The 12010-nt window shown below is 54.5% G+C and overlaps 3 protein-coding genes across 3 annotated transcripts; all 3 read left to right on the forward strand.

The window, feature by feature from the left end:
• Window positions 1-1889: 1889 nt before the first annotated feature.
• Window positions 1890-2273, forward strand: CCMA1212_001730 (uncharacterized protein; the record flags this gene model as incomplete). The annotated part of the gene is made up of 1 exon (XM_073699147.1): window positions 1890-2273. One exon carries the CDS (start codon window positions 1890-1892, stop codon window positions 2271-2273), a length of 384 nt encoding a protein of 127 aa, XP_073562526.1.
• Window positions 2274-3215: 942 nt separating this feature from the next.
• CCMA1212_001731 (Transcriptional activator hap3) lies at window positions 3216-4178 on the forward strand (the record flags this gene model as incomplete). The annotated part of the gene is made up of 3 exons (XM_073699148.1): window positions 3216-3705; window positions 3775-3902; window positions 3969-4178. The coding sequence occupies 3 exons, from the start codon at window positions 3216-3218 to the stop codon at window positions 4176-4178; spliced, it is 828 nt and encodes a 275-aa protein (XP_073562525.1).
• Window positions 4179-5587: 1409 nt separating this feature from the next.
• On the forward strand, window positions 5588-11914 carry CCMA1212_001732 (RNA polymerase I-specific transcription initiation factor rrn3; the record flags this gene model as incomplete). Its single annotated transcript, XM_073699149.1, has 5 exons — window positions 5588-7725; window positions 9643-9876; window positions 10096-10169; window positions 10718-11076; window positions 11455-11914. The coding sequence occupies exons 1-5, from the start codon at window positions 5688-5690 to the stop codon at window positions 11912-11914; spliced, it is 3165 nt and encodes a 1054-aa protein (XP_073562528.1). The 5' UTR covers window positions 5588-5687.
• Window positions 11915-12010: the final 96 nt, after the last annotated feature.

Below are 12010 nucleotides of genomic sequence, written 5' to 3' on the forward strand. Positions count from 1 at the left end.
TGACAACTCATGTGCCTTGAACGACCACGAGAAGGCTACTAAGTGACTAGCAACGGCTGCTGACATGAAGCGATTGCTGCGAACTACAACCTGTGGATGCTCCGGGTACTGAGGCTCCTTTGTACGAGTGTTGCGGCCCATGTCAGTAACAAAGATGGGCACAGACCGCCGGTGTGCATTGCTCACAAGTGTCATGCACCGAGCCAACGAAAGCTGAAGGCATCTCCTGCTGAGAAATTGATATTTGCGTCGCCTCTGCTTTCTGACACGCACAGGCCGCGCAGAGACAGATCGATGAAAGACGGCAAACACCACACATGCATGGGCAAGAAGGCTACTATCCATCAAACGGGCTTAGCTTGCCTGCAGCATCCGACCCCAAGCATGAGTGTGTGGGTGGTGATGGGAGACAAGGTGCTTGCAGACATTGAGGAAACAAATGTCGAAGCCGGATACTCGTGTTTCGTGCCCAAGCTTGGGTGCTGCCGGGTTTCAAGCCAGCTCAGCATACATCCCTCCATCAAGCAAGCCCGCCATCCTTCTTGTCTCCATGAAACCATGCGCAGGGATATGGGGAGAATTGAAGGGCCAGGGACTTTCAATTTGGGCTCGCTACCCAATCGGTCTGCAGTATGGAATAGCATAGAGGCATCGGTTTCAGGGTGCTTCATCACAGCAAAGTGCCGCTCTATCAGAGGTTACCACGGAATGCATGTAGCCGTCCCTTGCGGATCTGTACCTGAAGCGAAGGCCGAACAAAGGGCCAACGAACGGAGCCCTTCGCACCGGAAGCATCACCATTGGCCCAAGCGAACTGCCCAATGCCCGGACGTTTGTCGAGAGCCAGGCCGTGGTTCGTGGGCCGCTCGGCGTCGGTCACCAGCCAACCACTGGGCTGACATGGGAATGCGGCCCAATGGGCTCAGTTGACGCCTCGCATTGAGAATTTTGGGGGCCCGACTTTTTTTTCTTTTCAAGCCACCGGGTTCCTGAGGAAGAGGCTTGCCTTAGCTCTTTGAGCCTGCGATGCATTGTCAAATGAGCAACTGCAGTAGCCCACCATCCCGGTACCGTCGTCGTGGGCTGGCGTGCAGGTTTCGCTTGCGACGGACGACGTCACAACCACGAGGCTGGTCGTATCACGGAATACCGCAGCCCAGGGTCGCTGGTACCATGGGATGCCCTTGCGGCACATACCGGGGGGGAGAAGGATCTAGACGACAGCTTTCATGTTTCTCGCGATGCGCATGCCTTGTCTTCTGCTGCTGATATCCCAACAAAAAGGACACTTTATTCGAAGGAATCTGGAGCTGTGACGACACCAAGAAGGACGCCGCGGATAGGTGCTGGAACACACCGCCTCTGGCGATGCCTTGGTATGACCATCACGGCACCCCTCCTTGGGAGAGTTAGCCTGGCGAGAGATGCACTTGAGACGAGGATTATCAACTGTAGGGTGATGTTGGTCATGGTTAGAGGCTCACATGGGACAGTTGAAAGCAGCACCAGCAGCATGGCAGGCCGGGGTGTGTGTGGTCTGGTGATAGAGCGCATACATGTGCGGTGGGCCATTTTGTCATTGCTTTGTTTTTCAATTCTTGTATGGGAATCACTGATCGTTGGGGAATGCTGCTCCAACTCCATGGGGATTGCAGCTATCCTATACAAGCTGAGGACTCTATTTCTATGAGGTACTCTGGTATAATGGCAACGAAAGCACTGAGGGAATACCTTGTTGAGGCATCGCAGCTGGTGTCATGTCATGTCCAGCTGAGTGTTACTCGTGTCGGTATCTCTCATCATGATGTAGAGCAATGGATCTGTGAGTGCATCCATATGCCCCATGAGCTGGCTCTCGACATCAGCGCATTGCATCGACGTAGCGCCTGATGGTCGCCCAGAGCTCATCCATATTGCACAATACCAAGCTCGCTGGTCATCCGGTACTTGGCAGCTCAGCTTCAGATACCCGCGCTTCTAGTGCAGATCGAGCAGCCCAAGGTTGTGCTGCTGCTGGCCAACAACCGGCCGTTGCGCTGACTGCACATACAAACGTCTTCGTATTCCGCCACACAATCACCATGACGCAGTACCTCGAGCCTCTGTCTCCCCCCGCTATCGATAAACCTGCAACAAGGCTGTCGCTGCAGCGCTGCCCATCCCATGCTGCCGCCGTGGTACCGCCCCCAGCTGCGCAAAGTACCGCGCAACCTCCCCGCCAGGTCCCCGCTGTTATCTCGGCCGCCGCCAGCGCGCTGCCAGTCCACCACTAGCCTCGTGCAGTGCAGAGCTCTGCCTCTTCGTCCTCTTTTGCACTCCACATCCACATTCACACTTATGCACCCACGCCAGCCGCAGCAAGACGCAGACCAGACGCAGACGCAAACAGCGCAATCCCTACGCCCTCGTGAGACGCTTTCCCAGACTCCCCTCCCCCCAGAGCGAAGCCTCTTCTTTGTGCTGACCGTGAACCAAGCCGCCCTACGACCCGGAACCCTGCGCGACCGTGTAACTTTGGCCGCGCCACCGCAATCCGTGCCCGAGCCAGACCACAGACCACAGCCGTTTGCTCTGCACGCGACGGCCTCGTTCTGCCGTCCAATCTGCTGTCTAAGCCGCACCCCCGTCGACCTCAGTCGCCGTTGCCCCGGGCTGTGAATCCCCGAGTCTGCCTGGCATTCGCTGTAGCCACAGAGACCCGTTAGCAGCTGAGAAAGAGAGCTGTGCTTCTTATTGCTTGTTGCTTTGCTTGATCCGCTCACGCCCTCTTGTGGGAGCGCTCTGCTGGGACGAATCTGCTGATTCTGCTCCATCCTCCCCAATCGAATCGTCTGGGAGCTCTTTGCGACTGCGGACCCTTTTTTTTTTCTCGGACACCCCTCCCCCTCCAGTCTGCTATTCCCCCTCCAACCAGGGATATTCTCTCCCAACCGGCTTGCCAGCCCATACATACATACGCCAAGCGGGCGTCATCGGTCCTGCGTCGTCCCCAGCAAGGGCAGACCCAGCCAGAGGCGTCCTAGATCCCTCGCGCCTGTCACGATTGACGCAGCTCTTTGCATCGCCTGCACACACGCCCCCCCTTTGGACGAATCGGGCAAACCCTACCTCTTGCGACGTGGCCAGGGCGACACATCATCGCGAAACCTGCCGAAGCTGTGCCAACCCGAAGATTCTACAAAAAGGACGCTAGCAGCCGCTGCAGGTAGCCAAATATGTCCGACTCCCCTCAATCTCCCCCAAAGGATGTCGACCAAGGTGCACAGTCACCCGACGAGGAAGGACAAATGAATGATAACCAGGAACCCCACTCGGCCGGAGGGACTGGCTACGAGTTTGAAGGTGTCAAGGAGCAAGACAGGTGGTTGCCTATAGCCAATGGTATGTCCTCGTCGTCCCCCCTCTGGAGCCGTTTGTCGAGTCGTGATTTGCCTGTTTGCCCGCATGCGTGGGAGCTGCTGCTCGTCTTTCTCAGCCTCGCATATCTGCCCATGTCTCACCAGTTGTTTTCCAATGTGCAGGAGACGCCGTCTCGCGCCTCCAAGGCCGACAAAGCTGATGAGCTCGATGCTAACATTCGCAATTTTGCTCCAGTTGCTCGAATCATGAAGAACGCCCTGCCGGACAATGCCAAAATAGCAAAGGAAGCGAAAGAATGCATGCAGGAGTGTGTAAGCGAGTTCATCTCCTTCATCACTAGCGAAGGTACGCTTGGAGGTTTCCGGACTTGTTTCCCATGGAGTGTTTGATATGAAAACTGACAGGTTTCGTCAGCCTCCGAGAAATGTCAACAGGAAAAGCGCAAGACGGTCAACGGGGAGGATATTCTCTTCGCTATGACGTCTCTTGGCTTTGAGAACTACGCGGAGGCTCTCAAGGTGTACCTGTCAAAGTACCGCGAGGTAAGGAACAAACCTGATATCGCTTCTTCTCGGGATGGGACGATTAACGAGGCGATGTGAAACTAGCAACAAAATCAATCGAACCGTGACCGCGTCCTAGAGAACAACACCTGGGGAAACGCCATGATCCCCGGCGAGAAGACTGAGCCTGGCACGACCGGTCCCGAATATGCACCACCGGAAGGGGCGAACCCTCCCGAAGGCGGTGCCGAGCCAAACTACATGTACACTTCTCATGCCGGCCACAACGGAGCTGGTGCTGGAGACAACTACTAGTTCGTCATCATTTAGTTGGTCATCGTGGCGCCAGCGTCAGCCGACTACAGACGACGACCTCTCTTCCCCCTCAGAAACCACCATCTCGTGAGCCCGATCGGACTACTATTGCCCTATAGGAAATCCTTTCAAGACCGCTTCACTGCCAGGCCATGATGGCTCTTGGCTCGCTTCTCCACGTGTAGAGATATTGGCGCAGAATGTTTGATTGTTCGACTTGGGATCGGGGCATTTCGGTTCACTTGAAGCTGCAGGGGATAGGGCGGCAATGAGAGAATGGGGAATAGATGGCTCCAATTCTCTATTGTGTGAGTGCGCCGCTTCATTTTCTTCGTTTTCTTTGTATCTTTCGTGCTTGAGCTTTGTCCAGTACAGATGCTTGATCAGACAAGTCAACCACCCCTAAAGGCTTCGCCCGTCACCTCAGGGGTTGAGCCAGGATGCGCGACACATCTATTTTCGGCAGTAAGGATTCAGGACTTTGCCTAGCAGGATAACGGATATGCATGGGGTCCAGACTGTGGGTTACGGAGTTGGATTATTCGAGTCTACTATACCTTATACAACTATATACCAGTTCAGGTGCTACTAAGACCTCACTATGAGGGTTTCTGACTGAGATCAATATTTCGAAGCCATCAATAGTAGCAATGATTCCTTCTTATGAGTTGGAATACCGGTTGTTGACGTGCCCATCCAACCGTAAAGAACAGATGCAGTCAATGTAGCCACTTGCGGCCTCTTTGTGTAACGACTGAATGACTCTTACATGTCAAGTGATACCGCAGCAGAGTGGCGTCAGGGGTGCTCTGATTGGACACAGGTTCGCAAATTGCACATGAGGGAATCGGCCTGAGTCAGAGCGAGGTGAACAGTGATGACTAGCTTGGCACTTGAACGTAGTCAGAGGCAGACGTTGTGATTCGACATGGTCCTTCGCAGCTGTAACACGAGGAGCAAACCAAGCAAGCAAGTTCGAGCCAAGCAAGCCCGCAACGGCACAAGGATATTCCGACGGGTGCACGAACCATGTGGTGCTGCCTAAGCCGACTTGGTTGTGAGGCACGTGCGGGGTCTCCACCGGATTGGAAAATCTTCCCTGATGAGCGCCTCTTGACAAGTGCACCAGGGAAAAAAAAAAAAGATCCATGTCTGACCGCGCATAAACTGACGTTTTTTGTGCCGTGGTTGAATTGGCCCTTCACTTTCCTTCAGCATCGTTCTCCCTCCCGCTTCTCAGTTGACGACTATCTCGCATTCCTGCGCCTTCGATCTCGAGTCATGCACCTTGCCCTTCTTTGAGGGATTGCTTGCACTTCATTTGAAAGAAGAAGAGCTGCGAGGCTTGAGTATTATGAAGGCTTCGGGCGACTGCAGAAAACAGCCTCTTTGCCTTGCCTCTGCAGCACTGCCGTGAACGCGCGGCACGACAATCGCCCTCTTCCACCTCGCCGGCATCGCCCTTCTCGCTCTTAGTCACCGCCGAATCACGACATCGCCGTCCTTCGAATGTTGACCTCGACTCCCAGAAGCCTTCCCGGGACTTTGCCTCGAGGCGCCACTCCTGTCAAATCCATACTCAAGTCTGCTTCTGCACTCGGCCGCAGGAAAGACCAGCATCACCTACCCAGCGAGGGCGACGAGGCCCAGGAGACGCCCATCAAACGGCGCAAGGTGCTATTCGACGAGATCAAGAATGTGACGTACGAGGTTGGCCGACGAACGATGGACGAGATCAAGCTGGAAGTGCGCATGGCGCTCGAGGCCCACCTGCGGGGTGACGACGGCCAGTACGACGGATTGAAGGAGATGTTCGCCAACGACAAGAAGCGATACCTGCCGCCGGTGGTGGGAGAGGAGGATGACACGCTCAAGCCGCACGAGCTGCAGGTCTACCTCATGGCCCTGACGGGCTGCATCCCCATCCTGAAGAGCAAGGACTGCAACGGCCTGGTCAAGGTCATTCTCAGTTGTTCCTGGCTGGGACGCGACGCGGCCTTTGTCAAGGTCTTTACGCACTTTCTCGCCGCCCTGGTCAGCGCGCAGGGTTCTTACCTCAACCACGTCCTGGCCATGATTGTGGACAAGTTTCACGACTCTCGCCCGTCCGCGTGGCTAGTCCCCGACTTCCCCGAGATCAGCCGCGACACGATGCGAGACAGGCTGCATTCGGCTCTTCAATACCTCCTCAAGATGTTTCCCTCTGCGACTTCTGTCCTGGAGAGCCTGCTTAGAAACAAGTTTCCATTCTTAGACGACTCGATGAGAGTCCACATGGCCTACGTTCACAACCTCCTGCGGGTCAAGGACTACGTGCCCGACCTGCAGGAAGACATTTTCGACATGATCTTGGATCGTGTTGTGAAGATTGACTCACAGATGCAGCTAGATCTGGAAGACACGGATGACGATATCACTGCTGCCGTCATGTACGCGCTTCGCGCAGAGAACCCTCAACAAGAAGCTGCTGGCTGGGAAGACGAGGCAGACGACGACAGCGATACCGAATCCGTTGACAGCGACGATGCTGATTACGATCAAGACGCCGTTCGAATCAAGACTCTGAAGGAGAGCGTGGAGAAGATGGACTCGATGCTCGATACCCTTTTCGAAGTCTACACACCGCATTTCGCCAACCCTGGTTCGGATAAGGCGTTTGACATGTTTGTCACGATCCTGCGCGAGTTTGACCAGATGGTTCTGCCGACGTATAAATCGAGACACACGCAGTTCCTCATTTTCCACTTTGCCCAGCAGCACGAGCGGCTTACCGACGCCTTTTGCGGCCAGCTGATTGCCAGCGCCTTCCAGAGCAACACGCCGAACATCCTGAAGCAGGCTGCCGCCGCCTATCTTGCAAGCTTTGTCGCTCGAGGCGCCCACGTGCCGCGCAGCCTCGTGCGCACCATCTTCATGCTTCTGATCCACCACCTGGACCAGTATCGGAGGAAGTACGAGCCCATCTGCCGCGGCCCAGATCTCAAGCGGTTCCATCCCTACTACAGTCTTCTGCAGGCCACCCTCTACATCTTTTGCTTCCGCTGGCAGGACTTGGTGGTTTCTGCCCCCGAGTCTGTCGACCCCGAAGACCCGGCGTCGTATATCGGCCAGGATCTTGAGTGGATTGGCACCTCGCGAAAGGATCTCTCTACGCACATCTTCGGCAAGCTCAACCCCCTCAAGGTTTGCGCACCGGTCATTGTCGAGGAATTCGCCAAGCTGGCGCACCGACTCAACTTCATGTACGCCTATCCGCTGATTGAGGGCAACAAACGCATCCGATTGACGCAGTACTTGTCGTCCACTTACTCTACTGGAGGCGCGCTGCGGGACTCTGGTTTCGATACACAGGAGGAGAGCTTTCACCAGCTCGATCCGTATTTCCCATTCGACCCATACCAGCTGCCAGTGAGCAAGCGCTGGCTGGTGAATGACTATGTGCACTGGAAGGCGGTCCCAGGCTTGAACGCGGAGGACGACGACAGCGAAGCGGAGGAGGACGAGGATGATGAAGAGCTTGAAGAAGGCACCGCAACCGATAGCGACGGTGGCGAGTCAGAGTAACTTTAAGACTGCGATATACGAGAAGACGGATATACCCGGAACGCTACACGATGCGACAGACGGGGTTTGATATTTGGAATTCCCTTTCACCTCTTTCGATTTCTATCTATGGACGCAATCTAGGAATGGCCAGGGTAGATTAAAGGGGGGTTCCGGATCGCGCTTATGTGCGAAAAAGTGTCTTTTTATTTTTGGGCGTTTTAGGGGCGGCATCTGGCTGCTCTGATCTCTGCTGCCATCTTGTCTTTGGCATGTGGCTTGGGTCTTTTTGCATTTACCTGCGGTTCGTTTTCTAGCGAGGAGTTGGTAAAAGGAACCTTTGCTTTGATGTGTTTTTGGTTGGCAGCTTGTATTATGGTTTGCTAAAGTCGTGTATAGGATTGAGAACAGGGCTGATATGATGTTGATTGACACGTTGATAATGTGCATGCTTCTCTCAACATGATGCTCGTCGTTGTTGATCGCTGTGGTAATTACTCAAGCTGAATGTGTCTATTCTTTGCCGTGGTATTGGGTTTCGTAGGGAGGACAAGGCAGGGAGATGGAGGCTTTTCAGTATTTGAAATAGTTGATGGTCAGCGGTCTGAGACCATGACGAGAGGGTTACAAATACCACTCCCGCTTTGTTATTTGAAATCTCGAAGCGATGCCACAAACTGCAATCTATCCCACCTACCTACCTATGCACTTCTTTCGAATCATATCCAGTATGCAACCTCCCATCTGCACGAGACTGATGGTCAAATAACGTCGCAATCTACAGAAGTCGGAGTTATGGTGGTACTTTGTAAGTTGTCGCGATCGTCAATGGTTCCCGTTAGATACATATGTGCAGACATGATTCCAGTTTCGGTTCCGTTCTTTATTATTCTGCCGCCGCTTTTGCAATGCCGATCTGCTTGCTGTTCACATGCTGCTTTGTTCCTTGATTAAACAAATGGGTCTTGAGATGTCGAATTCTTATTGACGGGAATATTAGAGGTTCGTATCGGCATTTTTAGCCATCTCCACCTTTCAAGGCAGTACCCGGTACTGTAGTAGTCAGTTTGTGGTCCCTTGAAGAGCCACCGCAAATCTTCAGCTACTAGTATCTAACAGCAAGCCCGGCTGAAGACAACCAAACTGCGTGCTGGGTTGGTTTCTAGTCGATAAAGTATCCTGTACTTGAGCAGATCGGGGGTTGCGGCAATTGAAGGCGACTTCCGCCCGGAACCCAAAAGGATAAGGTACTATCTAAGATAAAAAGAGCATGGGGACCTACTGCCCAGATGGGCATGATTCTTGGCTGTGTGCTACTAATTGATGCCTAGGGAGGTAAGCAGATTACTGCGAACGGCGAATTGATGACCACATCATCCTCAGCCCATCTCTTCGCCGACTGCTCACTGTTCTTACTAAAAGCTTAAGTAATCCGCTCTTCGTTCCGTCCTCATGATTGCTGTTCTTCATGAGTTGTTGCTGAAAAGGGATTGGTCACTGTATGTGCATTTTTATCCTGCTCTTTTCTCAGATTGCTGCTGCTGCTGCTGCTGCTGTTGCTGCCTTGTATGGAATACTTTGTGCACGAGATGGGAGGAATTCGCTGACGTATTACTTTTCACGCGGCGCAGCACCTAATAATTCCAGAAGCTCAATTACCTATCTTTTCATCGCTTACAACGAAGCTACAAATCACAACGAAGAACTTTTAGTTGTCCAGGGAATATTAAGACCCCCAATCCGGTGATAGACGACGGCGACTCTGCAACAAGATACGGGTAGTCAATCTTTCACTCTTCCCACTTCGCAGCTGTTAATACTCATCCTACGTTCTTGGGGGTCTTGTTCCTGGCTTGTCGGGATCCAATTGGAAACTCTTGAGTTTTGACAACCCATTCGCTCTTTAACACCATCAACCGAGTCATCACTGGAGGGACAATGGCGGACGCAGAAGGTGGCGAGCCTGAGCGGCCCTCATTCACAAGCTTCTGGAAGCGAGTCAAGCAAAAGGAAAAGGACCACGAGGGAGACGGCCAGAAGAAGCACCGCAAGGGGAAAAAGGCGGAGGAGCTGCAGGACGATGTTGAAGGAGGAGGCGCAGGAGGAAGTGCCGAGCAGGATGGATCTCCCGATCGGAATCTAGATCAAGATCATGGTGAGTCTCTTGTGTTTTCTTTTGCTTTGTTTGCCATTCCTTTCTTTGGTGAGATGCCACGCTGTGTTCCCCCGTTGGCTTGTCCACTTGCCCAGTTTTTGCGTCCTTGGTTGAGGGTTGTCCCTGGTTTGGCGTCTTGGATGATTCCTCAGCTGTGTTTTCAGCTTCGTCCCGTGGCGGCTCGATTGAGACGAGGCGCGCTAGGCAAGTGGCCGGAAGGCGACGTGCATCGTGCATATCGCGGGAGGAGGGGGACAGATTTGAGATCTCCTGGGGTCAGACGTGATGCAACGGTCGGTTGATTACAGACGCGGAGCGAGTGCTACGACGTTGACGCGGGTACCGGGTCGATTGCCCGGGTCGCCCATCTGACTGTCTGTCACCCAGTCTGTCTGTCTGCTATGTGCTGTCACGTCGCCGGCTATTGGCGTGCTGAGGAGCAAGTGCTTCGTGATTTGGAATTATTCGATACGGGAGCGGCGGCCCGATGGCTAGTGCTGGCCCTGATGAATCTTGTTCTCCTCTCCTCCTCTGCACAACTGCCGCGAACCGGCACGATGGATCGTCCGTCTTCTTAAGACGAGCAAGTCGCTCTCGAATCATCAAGCCTTACAAGTTTCATCTTCGTCTTCTGTCTGGCTCTCTCGGTTCAGATCGTGGGCGCCATCACCAGATCATCTTCCTTGCTTCTGGCTTGATTCCATCCGTCAACGGCCAGTCCCACAAAAAGTTTGGAATCTTTCAGCCTCGGCTCTATATCATACCGCGTCCCTTTTCGCACGTCATGCCTTTCCTCAGCCGCGTCCCTTCGTCTCGAGATCCGGGGCGGTCAGATGCCAAGACGCACCACAGGAAGAAGAAGATGATGGAGGCTGAACCGAGACCCCGATCCGCAGATGAACCCACGGGCGACGCCGCCAAAGACAAGGCCCAGATCCGACGGGCCCAGGTCCGCAAGGCCCAGATCCAGCACCGGCAGAGAAAGGCAAACTACGTCAAGCAGCTCGAGCTGGACGTGTCCCAGCTGCGAGACCTCATCACGCAGACGCAGCAGGAGACGTCGCAGATGCTCAAGGAGAACGACACCATCCGCGACCTCATCAGGCGGACCGAGCAGCCAGCAGCCCAGCCGTCCTTCACACACGCCGACTCGACGTACTTTTCAACGACGGACTCTCCCGGCACGCGCCTGGGCGGCGTGTCTGAGATTGATGCCCAGGAATGGCTCGCCGCGGGCGGGCAGCTGTCGGAGCTGGACCTGAACCAGCAGCCCCTGATGCCCTCGACGTCCAACGAGCAGGAGATGTTTGGCCACATCAACCTCGATGACATTACCGTCTCGCTGGGCATGAATGATCTGCTGGGCACGCCTTGCTTCACCATCGAAAACCCTTCCGTCGGCAGCAGCGCGCAGGGCTATGCGAGCCCGCCCGCCTTTGAGAACCCTCCCCTGACGCCGCCCTTGACTCCCCAACAAGAGCAGCTTGTCATGAACTGGATACTAGCGTGAGTCTTGCCATCTGACAGACACCTCACAAGATTGTCACCAAAGCACCGACTAACATGAAATCCAACAAGTCTCGAAAACGTCTGCTGGGACCACTTCCAACACAACGACTTCCACGCGCACATCCCCGGCGAGGCCGAGCCCTCCAACAACCACTTCCTCACCGCAACCTCCCTCTTCATGAACGCCGCGCCCCCCTCCGTCTTCACCGACCGCCAGGTCTTCGCCGGCATCGACCCGGCCACCACCCAGGCGCCCACCTTCCAGTGGCACGCCCCCGGCATCTCCATCAGCTCCCTCTGGGCCCTCGCCCAGTTCGAGGTCGACCCCGCCGAGATCTCGCCCGTGCAGATCTGGTTCGACCTCGCGAGCAAGTATCCCTACGAGCTGCTCTTTGCCGACGGCCTGTTGACGTCGCTGCTGATTGAGCTGAGGCCGTACATCAGGTGTATCGAGTATGGGGCTGCGGTGAACAGGCAGTTTTATTTGGATGTTGTGGAGAGGATGATTGGGCCGCCGTCTGTTGTTTGATGGGAATGGGTCTGGGACGGAGTGAATTTTTTTTAGTTTTTGTTTTATGGGGGAGCGTTTTTGAACACATGGTGGCGTAACTGGCAACATCTGCCT

This window comes from Trichoderma ghanense (genome assembly GCF_004382785.1).
Source record: "Trichoderma ghanense strain CCMA-1212 chromosome Unknown scaffold_1, whole genome shotgun sequence".
Taxonomy (NCBI): domain Eukaryota; kingdom Fungi; phylum Ascomycota; class Sordariomycetes; order Hypocreales; family Hypocreaceae; genus Trichoderma; species Trichoderma ghanense.